At 39.9% G+C, this 19676-nt stretch overlaps 1 protein-coding gene across 4 annotated transcripts in view; it reads left to right on the forward strand.

Annotated features, from left to right (window-relative positions):
• The window catches only part of LOC117257001 (synaptotagmin-2-like), a 55161-nt gene extending 40387 nt beyond the window's left edge, over window positions 1-14774 (forward strand). For 3 of the 4 annotated variants that reach the window (XM_033626791.2, XM_033626789.2, XM_033626790.2), the window contains 6 exons: window positions 39-173; window positions 3058-3225; window positions 6172-6339; window positions 6749-6866; window positions 8780-8913; window positions 9055-14774. In XM_033626791.2, the coding sequence (XP_033482682.1) occupies window positions 39-173; window positions 3058-3225; window positions 6172-6339; window positions 6749-6866; window positions 8780-8913; window positions 9055-9270 (939 nt within the window). In that variant the 3' untranslated portion in view covers window positions 9271-14774. The remainder of the gene's footprint in view (window positions 1-38; window positions 174-3057; window positions 3226-6171; window positions 6340-6748; window positions 6867-8779; window positions 8914-9054) is intronic. The other variant, XM_033626792.2, reaches the window with a different exon arrangement.
• The last annotated feature ends 4902 nt before the right edge of the window (window positions 14775-19676 follow it).

The following is a 19676-nucleotide window of genomic DNA, read 5'->3' on the forward strand; positions in this document are numbered from 1 at the left end:
GTAACACCCTGTTCTGTCTCGTTACCTTCACACCACAGATACACCAGGACGACGAGGATGATGACGAGGGAGAGACCGGACTGACAGAGGAGGAGAAAGAGGAAGAGGAGAAAGAACAAGAGAAACTGGGGAAGCTGCAGTACTCTATAGATTATGACTTTGAGAATGCAAAGGTCTGTGGTTGTTTGGCACTTGAAATTACATTACATATATTATCAAGCTTTAAAAGAAATATTTGTATTTTTGAAGCACTAAACAATTTCAGATGTGTAATGTCTAATTGATGTCTAACATTTTATGTTTTATACCCTGTCTACATTCAAAAAAATTCAGTATCTAAAGATATAGTTCAACATTTTAGGGAATAAACTGATTAGATTTCTTGCTGAGAAAAAAAATAAAAATATTAATACATTTTCATGTCTGTAGGCTAAATATGAAGGTACAGTTAGCAGCCAGTTAGCATAACTTACCATACATAAAGCAACCAGTCGCCAGAATATACAGTGGCATTGAATGTTTCTTCAAACCACACATATGTCACATTTGTAAGTTTCATATGTAGCAGATATGTTAAAACTTTACATTTTGATTTTCAGGTTTGTGTTGTGACAATGCTGTGGGAAACGTTCGGTTAGGTTTAGGCAAAAAACAACAACAACCTACTTAGTGTTAAGAAAACATGTTTTGGCTTAAAATACACTGGTTGCCACAAACATGACTGGATGTGTCACAAACTGTCGTCAAAAAATAACTGCTTTCATCGCTGTAAACATGGCTAGAAATGTCACAAACTCTTGTCAAAAACAAACATGGCTAAAAATGTCCCACACTATTGTTTGAAAACACCTGCCTTTGTTGCCATAAACATGACTTTAAAGTGTCCCCACCTCTGCTTAAAAATACCTGCTTTTATTGCTACAGAAATGGCTAGAAATGTCCCAAACTCTCATGACAAAGCACCTGCTTTCCTCACTACAAACATGGCTGGAAATGTATTGGCCTCCCTTTAAAAACACCAGCTTTTGTAGCTACACTAAAGGCTGGAAATGTCCCAACCTCTTGTTAAAAGTACTAGCTTTTGTCCCCACAAACATGGCTGGAAATGTCCTGACATCTCGTTTAAAATACCCGCTTTTGTAACTTCACACACGGCTGAAAATGTACCAAACTCTCATTTGAAATACCTGCTGTTGTCACTGCAGAGACGGCTAGGAATGTCCCAAACTCTCATTAAAAATACCCGCTTTTGTTGCTATAAACATGGCTGAAAATGTCCTGACCTTCTGTTAAAAATACCAGTTTCTGAGCTACAAACATAGCTCAAAATGTCCTGACCTCTTGTCTAAAAGTACCCACTTTTGTCATTACAAACACAGCTGGAAATGTCCCAACCTCTCATTAAAAATACCTGAAAATCTAGATATGTGATGTATAGTTTTACAATAATGCTGGCTCAGGGAAAAGGGAACAGATTTGTCAAAGATTCAGTAATCTTATCGTCATTACAGTAATGCTCTCAGCAGCATATGGACACAGTGGTAGTATATGACATGAATTAATGAGGCTTTGAGTGGCAAATCAAAGACCTTCTATCAGACCAGTTTCTGAGCTACAATCATAGTTACCTCCGCCAAGGAGGTTATGTTTTCGCCGGCGTTGGTCTATTTGTCTGTTTGTTTGTTTGTTTGTTTGTTTGTCTGTCTGCAAAATAACTCAAAAAGTTATGAACGGATTTTGATGAAAGTCGATAAAATAATAAATAAAGTCTATGGTCTGACAGCCTCAGCAGCAAATAAGACAGTAAAAATAACGCTGTCTGGTGGCCGGAAAGCACGTCTTGTTCTGCTTGCTAAATGTTGTAATTCTAAAGTTGAAATTAATGTTCTGTGTTGGAAAAAAAGAAAGTGAAAAATACAAAAAAAACCCATTATATTCTGTGTTGGTACAAAATAAAAACGAAATAAATACACCACAGTATCTCCATGGTGAAGGCATATATAACCTAATAATGATAGTGATGCACATAACCTAATTGTGATGCAGGCTGCAAAATCTGATGCAGAGGGGGAGGGAATATCACTTACTTGTCGGAGGTCTGCACTTTCTGAGTGCTTTTCTAGTTCGAAATGTCCTGACCTCTTGTCTAAAAGTACCCACTTTTGTCATTACAAACACAGCTGGAAATGTCCCAACCTCCCATTAAAAATACCCGCTTTTGTTTCCACAAACATGTCTGAAAATGTCCCAACCTTTTGTTGAAATACTCGGTTTCGTCAATACAGACACGGCTGGAAATGTCCCAAACTCTCGTTTCAAATTCTTGCTTTCCTAACTACTAACACAACTGGAAATGTCCTGACATCTCATTAAAAAACACCTGCTTTAGTCACAACAAACACAGCTGGAAATATTGCCACCTCTCATTAAAAATACCTGCTCTTATAGCGACAAGCACAGCTGGAAATGTCCTGATCTCTTGTTAAAGACACCTGCTTTAGTCGCTACAAACACAGCTGGAAATGTCCCAACCTCTCATTAAAAATACCTGAAAATCTAGATATGTGATGTATAGTTTTACAATAATGCTGGCTCAGGGAAAAGGGAACAGATTTGTCAAAGATTCAGTAACCTTAACGTCATTACTGTAATGCTCTCAGCAGCATATGGACACAGTGGTAGTATATGACATGAATTAATGAGGCTTTGAGTGGCGAATCAAAGACGAAGTGTCTTAAATTAAGTCAACATAAAACAGAGCAGAGATTGTTTTATCTGTCTCTAAGCTTTAACTAGCTTGAACATACATACATCTTATAGAACAGGAAAATCAAAACGCGACAGTCATGTCACTTTGAAGAAAACCCTCTGACATTTGAAACATCTGCAGTGGAGCACGAAATTTAGGGAGATTGATTGTAAGGCTTAAGTTGTCAGATAATGTTACATAACCAATCTCTGCAGCAGTGACCCTGACACAAATGACATTTTCTCTTTGCATGATAAAATTCTGTTTCATATCCCCGACTCTCTGCCCACGGCCTCCTCTGCACACAGCTCACAGTTGGCATCCTTCAAGCTGCGGACCTCATATCCATGGACTCAGGTGGAACCTCCGATCCTTATGTTAAAGTCCTGCTCCTGCCTGACAAGAAGAAGAAGTATGACACCAAAGTCCACAAGAAAACACTGAACCCTGTCTTCAATGAGACATTTGTATTTAAGGTAAGTCTTATCAATGTGTGCGTCTATTGTTGAAGAATTTGGTGCAGAACAGGTGAGCATCCTGCATTAGTCTGCACTGCTTTGATTTGTATCAATGCAGCTGTAAACAGAAAGAGAGACATACATCAAACTTTTATAGAAGATAGTGAGGATGTTTGTGTTTTATATAAAATGAGCTGCAGAAATTATCCTCCTACAACCAGCTGCCAGCGTGTCCCTTATAGTGTGTGTGTCTTAGATGTGTGTTCTCAGTGGTCTGTGCAGCTGACAGTACATGCTGCTCTTTCCTGTCCTGGCTAATAAACCCCGCAGAGACTTTACAAGTGGCTCTGGGTCTCGCTGGAAGCTCAGCCTGCCTGCAAATTTGCAGCAGCAAAAAAACCCATCTTATTTCCTCTCCCAAACAGAGCTGAAGAGAGGTTCATTGCCACATTTAGTGTTTCACTGTGATGGTTAATTTTAGTTTGACTTCTTTTTGAACATGAGAGGTTTTTTATTAGTCTAGACGGTGTCTGCAAGGGATGGAAGCATAAAGACTTATCTACATCTTCATTTAAGATTGTTTCAGTCAGTTAGAGCATGTTAGCTTTTCTAATATTTAGCTTTTCTTTTTCTTTAAATAAAATCAAGTAATTTAAGTAAATGAATATTATTATTTAAATGCTTTTTTAACCCTAAATGAAGGGTATCTTTTAAGATAATTTGTATTTTCAGTTTGTTTCATTTTGTCAGCTTTTAAGTATTCACCCATTCACTGATTTTCCATCATAGCTAAAAAAACCCACTATGAACATTCCTTAAAATGTCAGACTTTGACTAAAAGTTCCCGCTTGGTTGAGCAGGAAACATAGAACCTTTTTTGTGTAAGCGGGGAACACAGAACCCAGGAAACATAGATACGCTCCCGTTTTCACATCCCTCTCCTTAAGAGAGCAATGTCTGAGCGCTTCCCTGAAATTTGAGATTCAAACCATAGATGGTATATGAAGATCTTTAGATACAGTCAGTAGCCCCTTTTAGATAGGAATTGTGCAAATTTGCAGGAAAGCCCAATCAGTCTTTTTTCAGCATTGGCAGTATAAAAACAAAATCGGGGAGTTCGGCAAAATGCCGCCTACCTACTTTTGTTCATACAGAATGCACCTTTTTCGGGGCAATGGGGGGCGTGAGCAAGTAACAAAACATGTAGCTCAGCGTGTGACGTAACCAGTGACGTGGGAGGGAAGCCGCGGCTGGTCAGTCCTTCAGCGATTCTCTCGTAAGTCGGCCCGTTCTTCACCGTCCCCGTCATCTGACGGTTAATGGCCTCTTCGTTTGCGAGGACAAGGAGGGCGTGCAATTCCTTGTCTCCCCAGTTGCTCATCTTTACAGTGTCTGTCAGGTTTGTGTTTCTATCTTGCTACTAGCTGCTTGCTAATTCCTGCTATCAGCTGTTTCCTGTTTATCCATCGCCAGCGGGTCGTACGTGCGGCGTCATCAACAGCTCCTCCCACAAGTCTTCAACAGCCCCTTGCAGAAGGCTGCCTCGGTCTTTTTAAACCAAAAGGGTTCCGCCAATATGTCTACCCTACGAGGCGGAAAATTGGTCACCTCGGATCAACTCGCCAATCCGGCTCTGTGTGTCTAAACGTTCTCAGCTTGCCGGCAAAACAACCCAACATTCACGGAAAATCTACCAGAGTAAAAGGGGCTAATGATTTAACGTACACCCGGAAGATAGATTAGAGTTAGATTAGCTATGTCCCCAGTGTTGGTGAAGATTCTCAGTAATCCAGGTCGTGGTAATCGTAAATGCTATATCATAGGTAACTGAATTTACTTGAGTTTCTTGAAGTAACTGCAGTGTATACAGTTCAGTGCAGCCAGGAATGCACTGATTTTACATTGGGGAAATAAAACAACCACTCCACAAGCACATGGCAGAGCACAGGAGAGCCAGCTCCTCGGGTCAAGACTCAGCCGTCCATTTACATCTAAAGGAGAAGGGACACTCCTTTGAGGACAGCAATGTGCACATCTTGGCAGAGAAGACTGATGGTTTGAAAGAGGCGTGAAAGAAGCCTTCTATGTCAAACTGGAATGACTATCGTTAAACAGCGGAGGTGTGCTAAGACACCACTTATCACCCACTTACGGTGCAGTCCTGAGATCCCTCCTCTGACAGCTAATCACCCATTCACACCTGGACCCATCTAACCCTAAAGACACACATGATGGTCAATGTGTCACATGTGACCTTATCGACTCTGTAAGGGTTCACACCCACACAGAGTTTAAAGCCTGCGACTCCACACCAGTTATTTAGGTTTTATTTAAGAAGCTTCTTGGATGAGAGGTGAAACGTCTTCAAGAAACTAAAGCAAGTCCAGTTGCCTACGAAATAGATTACGTCACTAGTGCAATAGCCAGTTTCTGCCTTGGGGTGCGGCCACACATAAATGAATGCCTGCCAATGTGATGCTGTGGGCAATGCTGGTTGTGACGCAAACGAAAAGCTGGTTTGCTAGCTATGATGTAAACTGCCACTGCCAGTTAGCTTACAAGCTAACACACAAACAACATAAAAGATATTTACTTCTAGGTCTTTTTCAGAGAGATTTTTTAAAACTTTTTTATGTGGGAACATCATGTTGACTAAAATATAAATCATAGCAGATTTTTTACATATTTTTTAACATGTCTGGAGGGAGACTTGAAGCTTCTCCAGTCAACCTGTTGTTGCACAAATCTGCCAGAAGAAATTCATGAGAATTTTTCAAAATTCCTCTTGACCATACTAAATAAATATTTCACGTTAACATTCTGAAACTAATTTCCTCAACTGTGCCCTTTTCATTTACTTATTATTTGAGGATTTAATTTGCTTTTATTGTCATAAAATCACTAATGGAGAAACATATGAGATATCAACATATAAAACCACATAACCTTGTCTCTGTTCATCAGATCCCCTACGAGGAGCTCGGTGGGAAGACTCTGGTGATGTCTGTTTATGACTACGACCGATTTTCCAAACATGACGTCATTGGAGAAGTGAAGATTCCCATGAACACTATCGACCTTGGACGGCCGATCGAGGAGTGGCGGGATCTGGAGAGCGCCGATCAAGAGGAGGTGCTGTTAAGAATTACACTTCTAGAAATCATACTTTTAAAGAAGACAGTCATTAAAATTTTTTTTTTTCTAAAAGTGCTCAAACATTCCGTTTATCATCAGAATCACAGTTTTCTCACAGTAATAATCATTTTTCAGGGACTACGTATGATGTAATGAGATTGCATGAGACATTTGACCTTTTTTTTTTTTCAAATACCCATCTCATTCACCTCAGTGGTTGCTGTAAGCTTTGAGGTTCAGAATCTTTCACTTCCAGCTCAAAAGTAAAAGTGCAGGTCATACAGCAGACAGTAGCTGAGAGCATTTTGCTGCAGCCCATCATCATGTTCATCTAAAACAAGCAGTTTTGCTGTTGGCTGATGAGCATACGTGTCATTTCTGTTTTCTCTCTGTGCTGACTGCTCAGCCTGAGAAACTCGGAGACATCTGCATCTCCCTCCGTTACGTCCCCACTGCTGGGAAACTCACCGTCTGCATCCTGGAGGCCAAGAACCTGAAGAAGATGGATGCCTGTGGATTATCTGGTAATCTAGATTACTACACTTTTATTGGGAGTGGTGCTACAGGTGACAGTTAAGGTTTCAATTTGTGTTTGACTAGGACTGTGGTTTTGAAGGTGTTGCAAAACAAAAACATTTTAAAAGCTCACTTCACGTATGAAATAGTTCTAATGTACAAAAAGGGTTAGGTTCAGAAAGTATTATATGATAAAGACTTTTGGTCCACAGTCATTATAGTTATTGACTTTTAATTTGTTTTTATTTTTTATTTCTTTATTAATTTTTGCTTTCAATTCAATTTAGTTTAGTTAGTTTCCAGAGTGGATCTGGTCAATTCATTTTATTGTTTGAAAATGTTTAGTTTTAGTTTAGTTTTTATTAGTTTAAGTATTAGTTTCCTTTTTTTTTATGGGAGGTATTTGTCAGTCAAGATTTAAGAAGTTAAGCACAGGTATTACAACACAAACAACATTTTTCACCCCTTTAGGGGCTGTACACATGCCACGTTTATTGCTCCTTCAAATTCATTGTTGTCAATGAGAAGCTGTGATGCACTTGCACTCCAGAGTGCCTATTTTTCATGGCACAACGGCTGCGCCCTGAGATAAATTGAGTTCAACTTTTGGAACACAGCAGCGCACACCACGTCATGTGACAAGGACCAACTAATCACAGCCAGCAGATATCTTTCCATTCATCTGTAAATATCAGTCTGTGGTAAATATGGAAAAGAAGTTGATCATTTAGCACAGGGCTGCCCGAGCTTTACATCGGTCCCACAGACAATCAGCCGACACACTGTGCACTCAGGATTTCAGATAAATAGGCTATCATAGCAACCTGCCGCTGCGCTTTTGAAAGCTGGCACAAAAAAGGCACAAGAGAAGCACCTAGCGCCTGACCTCGCTTTTTACAGGCAGTTAAAGACGCAGTATGTGTAGGGCCCCTTATACATGGTATGAGACGCATTAGGCAGCGGCATTTTTGACATTCCAGGTATCAGCTGTCGTATAAGGAGCAAGAAAGTCCACATAGGGCAAGTGGGAGGGGAGGTGTAGGGGTCAAACAAGCTCTGGACTTTCACCCAGGAGACCACTGTTTGTGTCCCGTGTGAAACCAAAAGTCAGCTGAGTTCTTTAAATAACAACATAGTATGCCAGTATGTGAAGCATACTGAGCTAGTGATGTCCGTCACATGATGTTACAATTGTAACAAGTGGACTTTTTTAAGCCAAACCACGATATCTTTTCTAAACCTACCCATCATCCTTTGTTGCCTAAATCTGAGAAAGTAAAACTAAAAGTGAAGTTTTTTCTAACTTTGTTGCATTTACTGATTATAAACTGTACATTTTCTGTAATAATGAAAGTTTATTTTGAAAAGAAACTATGCATGTAATTAGTGTAAATTGACACATCGTCCCTGGACATCCAAAACTGACGCAGGAGTATTTTTTTTTTTTTTTTTTTTTGGGCATATAGGCCAAGCTTCGGTATTTGATGAGTTGGGGATGAAAATGTGTTGCCATATTTCTTGTATATCTTTATTTTAGTATTAGTTTTAATTTCTTTTAAAGTCTAGTTTTTAGTTATATTTCAGTTTACTAAAATGTTTTTTCTTAGCTAGTTTCAGTTTTAAGTTTATTTTGGTCCCTAGAATCTAAAACAAATCATTGACATCAAAGGAATAATGGTTTATAATGACTGTGCTTTGTCATGCACGTACACTTGAGAAAAGCAATAGTTGTAATGCAGCAGGGTCAAATACATACATCACAACTGAGGATAAATCAATACAGAAAGGAACTCAATACAATGGAAACACATATCAGACATGATGAAAGGGACGTAAATATTGCAGAAACATCAGGAGCAACTGCAGTACAATAACTTACCTTCATGGTCTCTGTTGCTGATCATATTGATGCTGTTTGCAGATCCTTATGTAAAGATCCAGCTGCTGCAGGGTGGTAAGCGTCTGAAGAAAAAGAAGACTACAGTGAAGAAGAACACTCTAAACCCTTACTATAATGAATCCTTCAGCTTTGAAATCCCTCTGGAGCAGATGCAGGTACGGTGACAGTCAAACACAAATATTTGTTTCTTTCTCAGTAGGGTAATTATGGCTGTGAGAAAATAAAGTGTTTCTCCACATATTTTGATGACTTAATAACTATGAGAAATTAAATATCCTCTCCTGTTGCCTTCTTAGAAAATCTTGGTGGCGGTCACAGTGTTCGATTACGACAAGATTGGTAAAAATGACGCTATCGGAAAGATCTTCGTGGGCAGTAAGGCAACCGGCCTCGGTCTGAAGCATTGGTCCGACATGCTGGCTAATCCGCGCCGCCCCATTGCCCAGTGGCATCCATTGCAGCCAGAGGAGGATATTGATGGTCAGCTGGCGTCCTTGAATGCAAAGAAGTAACATGCTCCACCAACCAGCTAATGCACTAACTCAGAAATCCAACCCCCGCCCCCTACTTTGCATGAAACCCATGACTTAACAACACGTGACAACTCGTCATGAAACCTGCTCAGCAAAAAAGAGACATCTTAGAATATCCGCTCATTCATGGTTAAGTCGAGAAAAAACTGTTTTTAAGCATCACATTTCACACATTAGTGTATGCTGAGAGGAGTGGCGTTGAGTTACCGGGTGACTGGTTCGTGAATGATCGACTGTTGGTCTTTCTTTCATTTGAAGAAACTTAGAAACTGATTCTTAGGGTGCTGACACTGAACGAAAGACAATGCTGGAAAATAAGGCTTTAGTTTAGTTTATAGAGCATGCTTTACTTAGCTCCCCACTGCTCCGCATACACCACGCCCAGTATTGTATCTTGCTAATAAGTGTGCTATAACTTGCAGTAGAAAGTACTGTAGTATTGGGCTACTTCCTGCATAGTCTGTTTAAGTCTATTAATGCAAAAATATTTAATTGAGAATGAATGAGTTCACTGAATGCAGCGATCCATGTTGCAATATATTTTCAAGAGTAATCTGCATAAATGATTGTCTTCATTTTACCGGCTCACATTTGAGAAGGAGATACAGTACAGTGGTAAATAATACAGAACAGTCGTCTGATCTAAGCTGCTTGTTTTGTGTTGCCACGAAGGCACGTCTATGCATTTAGGTTCAACACACGTCTCTGTGTCTCCAGACGGATCTAATGTAGGACAGGAATACATGGGTGCCTTTCCTGATACGACACTTTGAGAATTACAGTAAGCTTCATTGTTTTATTTTGAAGGGAAAATCATTCAAAAGTAGTCAGGGACACTGTGAATGTGCCATCTTGAATCTGTCTTGAGTTGTGTTGACCATTTGGATGTAAAACCTTACTTATCTGTGGACAAGGTAAGGACACGGGAAGGCTCATCAGTAATGTTCATATCAATTATGACAGTCCTTTTCTTTAAATCCTGCTCTTGCTTCCCTAAAAACAGTGCCATCTAACTCATTTTTTGTTTTCCATTAAAGGGATCACATGTCTTTCTTTGACGAATGTTGTAGTTTACCAAACATACCACACACCCCTAATAATTTCTGGTGAAACAACACAAGGAAACCCATCAAAGACCAGATGTCTTTTTTATAGAGAGTTTGAATTTGAAGATGTAGCTGCACTTTTTAAGAGAGTGTGAAGTGCAAAAAAGCAGGTTTGTAAAATCCCAACAGGGCAAGAGCTACATGAAAACATTATAATACAATAAACATATCTTGGACCATTCTGCTTGAACCAAATAGAGCTGCAGAATCCAGCATGTATCATGCCTCGCAGTATTTCATGTTGTTTGGATAGCTCACTCGTCGGCCACAAGCTTTGTAAACCTGGAGCCAAAGTGCTGCAACATGGCGGTGTGAAAACATCATCACAGACATATTGTGTCCGACTGATGAGCAGGGACATGGAGGCAAAGGAAGGCTGCAATGATTTAATTCTTATAAGCATTTAGTTGTAAAGTTTCAGTACTCCTGAATACTTGATTAATACGTCTGAATTTATAACTGTGAGTTATTTTACTTGAAGAACCATCTATCTTCATTTATGTGGTTTGAATTTCCCACTTTGACATTTTTAAGTTCAAGTTTAAGTTTTCAATATTGTCTTCACAAAATAAACTCACATTAAACTATCTTCAAGTTGCTCAAATTCAGCTGGATCTCAAACACCAAATTCAGGATGACAAATTCAGTCTTGAAAAATGGAGCTACCAAAGTCAATGAATCATATATTTTAAGCAGACCCCTACGGAGTCTAGATACTGGTGGTGGTGATGAGATGGATGTGATCAGGAGAGGTCTTTAAAGCTTTAAAGCCCGACCTGGGCACTAGATACAATGAGTGGAGGTAAATGGGGTGGAGTAGGGTGCAACGACACCACCTGAAATGACAGCTGACAGCAGCAAAGAGGAGATCAGATTTAAAAATTGAAAGCAGCAGCGTAATAATCTGATACAGATCGTGTTTAACTGGAAGAGCGGTGCCCATAATCAGCTGATTGGAAGAAACAGGGGGAATGGGATAGAGAAGGAGAATTGTGGATGAATGACGCATAAAGAAAGTCTTCCTGTTTGAACTTATAGAGCTTCCTTTATACCTGGGGTGGTGCTTTTGCCATTTCCACAGGGTACATGTGTGGAAAGATTATAGAGTGGCTCATTTTGAGAAATTATGATTTGATAAAAAGAAAAATAGATGAATTCCTATACTCATCTTAGCATCTTGAAATAAAGACACAAATACGGTCACAATTTGGTGTAATGCTGATCTTAGTTTCATTTATTTGTTTTATTTTGCTTTTAGCCAGGGCTTGACTTGACTTCAGTGTAACTATTACAACAATAACCAGTAGTTTGAAAACTCGTTAGCATCAGAAAATGATTGAAACGTCCAGCAAGAGGTTGTAATTTGACCAAACCTACTGAAAGAAGGAGCCCAGAATTGCCATGTCTTGCGTGAAAAATAATAGTGAAAAATGTATCAAAAGAACACTTTTGGAACATGGAGGTTGGTGTCGATGAAGGGGAACTCAAGCTGTTGGGGTACAACAGGCTAAAAAAGGTTAGGAACCTCTGACACATTTAGTATTTTATATAAAACAGTAAAGAGAAGTTCAGATAAAAGGACACTTTGCACACACGTTCAATCAGAATGTATGAAAATTAAAGAAAACAAATGACCTTCTGGGAAAGTGGGGAAATTTATAACCATGTAAATTCAGAATGAATGGTTTCTGAAGTAAAACACTTACATTCTATCATTTAATTGTTATTAGTGTTCAGGAGTGGTTAAACTTCATAACTGGGCGTTTAACTTAAGTATAAAATTAAATCAGTACAGCCTTTCTTTGCCTCTGTAGGCGGCCATTTTGTCACCAGAAGTAAAAGTAATTCTGCAGGAGGCTGAACAGCAGCACACTGATTGGTCCACGCACAGTCCTACTTCCTCCTACTGTCGACATTATGCATCGCGCAGATTTGTTAATAGGCTTCAGCATGTATCCACGACGAGATGATGTAAATAGTAGCATGTTTTAAAGAGGAACCATAATTATATTGTGTATGTGTGTTTGTGTTCTGTGTCATTTTTTGATAATAAAACGGAGTAAAAAAGAGTATGCACTGACTGCAAAGTGTATGTATTTTTGCTGAATGGGACTGAATGTATGTCTGAATAATCCATGTTAGGATTCACGGGCTCCTCTGACGCCTCAGGATTAAAGCAGGGTTGCTGTATAAAAAAAAGAAATCCACTCAGTTTGCCATAATACTGCATGATCGTCTGGTTTTCTGTCATCGTTTGTTTGTGTCCTCTGTGCTTTAATCCAGTGTTACGATGTGCTCGGGCTACAAGTCATGTAATTACTGTTCATTTCTGCTTGCACCTGTTTTACAGTGTGTGTCGGTCGCTGACCAGTTAACTGTATATATTTCAAAAAAAGGAGAATATTTGCCGGCTCCTTGATTTTCTATCTCAGTGTACCGTAAGTGTTTCCTTCATTTACTCCTGCCAGATGGGTGTCAAGTCTCAGTTTATTAAATGTCGATGAAGTGGACGACTTAATCGACTTGTAGCCCCTTTTTCCTTCCTCTTTTTGCTCCATTGAACTGTACCTTCTCATCTTACTGCTATTCACATGAGCCTGCTCTGATATGTCTGATTATACTTTCCAACATTAGGAATTAGTCAGTAATTAGCATATAAACTAAAATGTTTTATTTCATTATAGAATATTTTTTATTAAGATTCCTTTGCTGGATTAGTACTGTGAAGTATTACACTGCACATTATTGATGCAGTCCTCCTAAGGAGCTCCACTCATGTAATTGAGCAATCAATAATCTTGTCATTCCAAATGTCACTTCACAAACGAACACACGCAGTTTGACTAATGGATTGCAATAGGATGAGCCGGTGTTGTGTCACTTGTGCATGCTCTGAGATGTCAGTGCTGTGTCTGCCATGACGTTTCTAATGTGGGGATTTGTTAACGTTGTGTGCTTTGTTTGAGTCTCAGTCATTTACTGTTGGAAAAAAACCTTTATTTACAGCATGCGGTGGATGAAGATGGATGTAATCTTCATGACTGTTCATGTTTTCAGAGTGTAATGTAGCTGTCTCTCTGTGTTCGAGGGGCTGAGAGTTATAGAGACAACACACATTTATAATTTTTGGATATTCTATTCTGAAGATGCCACAATTACCCCTTTACTATCAACATGGACGGGGTTCTGTTCTGGTTCATGCACCTAATTTTGAACCATTCAAGAGCAATTTGACCAAACATAAATTTGTTCTTTGGTCTCTGGCTGAAACCATAAAGTAGCAGGTTTTTCTTTTTGCCTAAAGTGCAAATTGTGACGATATCAGTGCCATATTGTAGACATCGGAAAGAGAGAATGAAGAAGGCAACAAGAAGTGTGAAGTGAGAAATCATCAAAAAATAAGGAGCGTGCAGTGATCTCATTAATAGTTTTTTATTTTTGGATTAAAACAAATATCTGTAGTTGCAGAACAAAAGTTCGTAGGTAGGCTTATCAGTGTGATCCGCCATTTTGTTTCCACTGTTCACTACCGTTGATGATACATCCCTGATTACAATGGCTCTGATCAAAACTGGTGGAAACGTGTTCTGGTTCTCTAAATAGCACAGACGATCCCGAGCTAATTTGGTGGAAAAGGTGTAAATGTGGTGTCAAATTTAAATCCAGATCTTACTGTGAAGGAGCGCCACATCATATCATTTTCTACAGTGTGTGTCAGGTCATCCTCTCCTGGGGTCATTTAATATTCTCACTCTCATCTACGTGTATTTGAGCTGCCATCAGTTTCTGCCTCCTGTTTCTGTGTATTTGCAATAGGACCAATAGAGCCTGTATTCGTTTGTTGGTGTTCTGTTAATGGACTACACGAGTCTGTCACTTTTCTGCAATGCAGGCAACAAAATCCCCGTCTTCCTGGGTCTCACGAGCTATAAACAGTGCAGAACAACATTTGCAATGCAATACTGCCAACCTGCTGCTTCAGTAACGGTTCCTCTTTTAGTCCCCTCATGTGAACATAGCCATGATAGAGAACACCCAAAGACCTGATCACAATCCCATCTCGCTCCATCGGGCACTCACTTTCCGAGCAACAGAGACAAGGGAAATGTTTGAACGTCTTTCTTGACTCTTGTTTTTGTCTTGTTGTAGAGGTGTGTCAATAGTTGTGCCTTTTTGTGAACTGCATGATTTATTTCCGTACAAAATCCATGTTTTCCAGCCAAAAAAAGAGGGAACAATAAGACCACAGAACTTGTACTCATATATCACTCTATGTAGAACTGAGCTACTCAAGGGAACCAAAATATGGGATGTGGTCAGGACATATCTGTGTGTTGTCAAAATGTAATCATAGGAAATAAAGGCATTTTAAGTAGCCTCGTCCTGTGTGGTGTGTAAATGGACTCAGAGGGTGCTTTTCCACTTTCGGTCAGTGGGTGGCATCGTGTGCAGCATGAGAAAAATACTCAGGAGTGTTGAGCTGCACATGTAAAGCTGTTTTTCTACTGCAATGTAAATGTGATGACAAACCAAACAAGATGAAACACAACTGCAGATGTGGTACTGTTCAGCTCACTTTAGGAGTAGATGTTACAATCCCTGATGCACATATTTGAGACTATGAGCAGGAATAATAGTGATGTCTGGGGGTTTCTGAATGAGGGCCAAAGGGAAAAGGGTTAAGGTTAGAAGGATAGAAAACTAGGAAAGAGCATAAGGAAATAGAAAAGTAAGGAGCCAAGGAGAGACGTCTGTGCAGACTGAACTCTACCCCGCCTGATCGAGCCGTGCACCCCACCTCCCCTTACTCCCTTATTTTGATGAGGGAGGAGACACCAAACTACCAGGAGAAAAAAGTCACCTAACTAATCAAGGTGGAGTTTAATTGGTCAATTGTTGTTGCACATACTTGCAATTGTGTGTGAAAGTTGGAGCCATGCTAGGAGAGGAGGTGGGGGTTAAGGGAGGGTAAAAATTTTATGGGGGTCATCAGGTGGGTCCCTCCTTCACTGGTGTTTCGATGAAAGGCCCACAACACCTTCAGAGGGCTCATCGGCAACTACTGGCGTCCAAGGTACGCCCACCTCTGTTTTTACCCCCTTGAACCCTGCTATTGGTGGTGGTGTCTTTCCCCTTAATCCACAGCCACCGGCTTGCTTGTTCAGCTGCACCAGAGAGGGCTTTAATGGCCTGTGTTGGTTTGAGTTTAGGCGGATAATAAGCATGTAATTTTTTTGTGTCTCTAAAAATATGCAAACACACTAATTTGAGGGCTCTTCTTCAAATTAGTCATAATATATAATGATCAAAATGAAGTATGAACAGAGCTGAAAATGATATCTCAGTCTGGCAGGGATCCTGTGGATATGAGACTGTAAATGAGACTCATTAAATCTTCTGAATATGAAACAGAAGATGAATTATAGTCAGCGTGGTGCTTCCAAAGCAGACAAAACAAAAACATGAACACAACGGGTATTTGTCTTCATTGGTGATGTTTGTAAAATCAAAGTGAAATTCATTCCCTTTATTTCATTGGGATGTTTTTAACAGCAGCTTCAAAGTTCCTGCAGAAACAGTCTCACCTTCACTGAGTCGCTGCTCTGGAGCTTTTGGTCATGTCACATGATCTTCATCAGCAGGTGGACTTTATTTTGAAATTCCCACGGCACGTCTGTGTCACCATTTCTGTCCAGGTGCATCTCCTTCCTAAACATTCAAACAGTGATAGGGGCCTAGCACCAGGCAGACGATGATAAGCAGCCAAGGTAAAGATAATGGGGATAATTACTGATATTGTCTCCAATCAGTCACAGGCACTTGAATTGAATCGAATGGAAATCATATTGTGGTGGACTTTTTGATACCAGCAAATATTGTATTGTTCGATATATGATTGTACTGTTGTGAAATTTGTGATTCACACCCCGGCTACCGAGCAGAACGTGTCTCCTGCTAGGTAACCATTTATTTGCTTGTGTACCTGCTTATAAAACATATTAATTACACCTGCACTAGTCCATACCCATTGGTAGCTTTGTCACCTTCTACCTATGCCAATCACATAGATTGACCACGTCAGTGAGTAGAAACACGTGGGACAGACAGAATGACACACTGACAGTTTACGTGATTATGTACAGCATACCATACCATGACTTAGTCATACCAACAATTAGAAAAAACCCCCCAAAACATTGGTCCACAGGGGGAGCCACCGCGATCGGTCACATTTTAGCCATTTTTAAGCATTTTTCTGTTGTTATAGCGCCACCCAGTTGCCAATTAGAATCAGATTTCTCCAGTCACCTTGAGGCGTCCTGTTCTACATATCGACCAAGTTTAGTAAAAATCGATATGGCGGTTAGGCCTAGATAAGAAATTAGCTCTCTAGCGCCCCCATTTTGTTTGATCAGGTCAATAATGGAGGGGTCCCCTCAGATTATGTGTGGTCATATGCCTACAAAGTAGCGTGGTGATCGGTGAAACCCTTGAGATGTTATACACCTTGATGTGATGAGCCACGCCCTCCACAATATTCATTGCCTTATAGAAGCTCAGTTTTAGTAAGTTTTCCAACTTTTGCCAAGAGGGAACTTTAGATATTGGTCCCTAGATTATGTTCACTGAGTTTCATGCAGATCGGTCAAACTTCCTGGGAAGAGATCGATTTGAAGTGTTTTTCAAAAAATTCAAAATGGCGGAAAATCTATATAATCGGAAGTTATGGGTTCTTGGGGCAAATTTGTTCCTCATGAGGAGAGGCATCTCTGTGCAAAGTTTCATGTATCTACAACATACGGGGCATGAGAAATGCCCATTCAAAGTTTGCAATTTAAATTTGTTGCTATAGCGCCCCCCCTTGGCCAATTGATGTAATATTGCTTCATTCGCATCCTGCCATGACCCTCTACCACTGTGCCAAATTTCACATGGATTGACCAAGTCAGTGAGGAGAAAAACGTGGAACAGAGACACAGACAGAGTTTTCATCATTATATAGTAAGATACTTCCTGCTTGGTGCATGTCTACAAACTGTATAGTAGTGCTGCCATTGTGAGATGAACAGAAAAATGATGAACAGAAATTGCTTGATTAATATTGTATGGCATGCCACATATTGTATATTTTGAAAGTCTGTTTAAAATTGGCCCGCTGGCTACGATGGCCCCTGGATTGCCAGCCATGCGTGGACATTAGTGCATGTGAGTCCCTGTGTGTGTGTCCCACTTGCTATTTAATCACCACTGCTCTGCACTGGGCTCATACAGCGGTTACAGCCAGTTACCACTGATAACGTTGATGGCATCATCAAGAAAGTATAACTCCCACCTTTCATTTCCTCCGGTCAACACTGTTAGCTCTGCTAGCGCTGTTTATATTACATTGCATTACATTTAGCTTGGAAGTCGGCGGTCAAAGCTGGTAATGACATCGTGGTAGAGCTGACCGTGTTCCAGTACCACAAAGTGAGAGAAAAACAGATGTTGTTAGCAATACCAGTTCTTGCCAGGTTAGCCATTGTTGATAGCAATTCATTATACTGTGTTTCTGTGCATACAAACATCGTAGCAACATTTCTACAGATAGAAGTTGGACGTGACTGTGTGTATGACTGTTTTAAAGTTTTTCTCAATTGTTTACACACATTTTCTGAAAGCATGCCTCATACTCTCAGAACTCTACACACAAATCAAAAAACACACACAATGGGCAAAACCCCTCAATTCTCCTGCAAAATGAAACTTTACATTCAAAACAATGTTATTTCTTCTCAAAATGGTATTTTGTTTTCAAATGACACACACAAACCATCATATGAATAGACATTTATAAGAACCAGTTGAACACTGATGTGCTCAATGTAAAACATTATGATGAATGGAAAACACTTCTTCTCCATTCATCATAATGACTTCGGCCTTTTTTTTGTTCAGTGTTACACTACAGACAGTACATACATAAGTGTGTTGTAAAATATTTTAGAATATTGTTTTTATACTCAGAACACACAAATACACGGTAACAAATATATTTTATTTTTCCAACAAAAACAATGTACACAGTGTACATTCCAACCAACATAAAGTTGCACATACAGTGGTCTACATACAAAACAACAGAAGAATTTACTGTATACAGTTACAGTAAAAAAACAAAACAAAACTATGCTGCATCCTCTCTTCTGTTTCGGTCTGGACACAGCACCTCATCCACATCACTAGCAATGTTTTCCCTGGCCAAGCAGCGGGGGAAATATCGCCTAGCATGGCAAATCCAGCCATGAATAGCATCAACTGCTATATCTCCACATGCGTCTACCATAGCTTGGAGAAGGGATATACACGTTTGTGGATTTCAGTCATACACTTTCCATCTCCAGGCAGAAAAAGTGGCTCGGATCTCATCAGAGATTACGGTCCTTGGCCTTCCTCGTCCTCGTCCTCCCCGTCCTCCTCCTCTTACTCTCACTCCTCTGGCTCTGGCTCTGCCTCTGTTTCCAATGTTGGCATCCATTGCTCCAAAACAGAAAAGCTCACCTGTTGCCCTTTTATGCTAAAGCTCTGATTGCTAATTGTAAAACTGTGTGACAGGTGTTTGCCCATGTGATGAGTCAGTGTGCATAGTAGGGCAATTAACTTTAGAATTTTGAATGACAGTGTGTTCTTTGTGAAAACAAGAGATTTTCTTCATGAAAATTGTGCCAAATGCAGAGAATTGTGTGTAGTGTTTTGAAAAAAATGTGTTTTAGAACTGCAATTTGAGTGTAAAGCAGGAATTGTGCTTGTAGTTTAGCAGAATTGGTTCAGGGGGTTGGTGCATGAGTTACATGTTGTGGTCATTGTGTCTCAAGTACCAGTATTTGTGTGTAAACAATTGAGAAAAACTGTAATGAAACAAATCAGACAGAGGTGCTAACAAACATTACAATGCTTTTACATTGCAAGCAGCCATCTTGGATTTAGAGATCAGGGTTCAGAGGTTCCTCTGACGGTCCAAGTCGGAAGTCCAACTTCAGTGGGTGATCCAGTTGAAATTTCTGATTCGAAACTCATGAATTCCAACTTTCTAGTGCAAATGGAGCACACCATTAGCACTGTTAGCTGTTAGCCGCCTGCTCAGCCACCTCCATGTTGAGAGCTGTGTACAGACAATCAAGGCTCAGACTGATTCATAGATATGATCTGCATGTTGTTTACAACTCCTCGAACTTCTCTCTCATCTTGATTGTAACATTGATGTTTAATGATCATCTTTAACGTTGGAAACAGTCGCTA

This window comes from Epinephelus lanceolatus, chromosome 1, assembly GCF_041903045.1.
Source record: "Epinephelus lanceolatus isolate andai-2023 chromosome 1, ASM4190304v1, whole genome shotgun sequence".
Lineage (NCBI taxonomy): Eukaryota > Metazoa > Chordata > Actinopteri > Perciformes > Serranidae > Epinephelus > Epinephelus lanceolatus.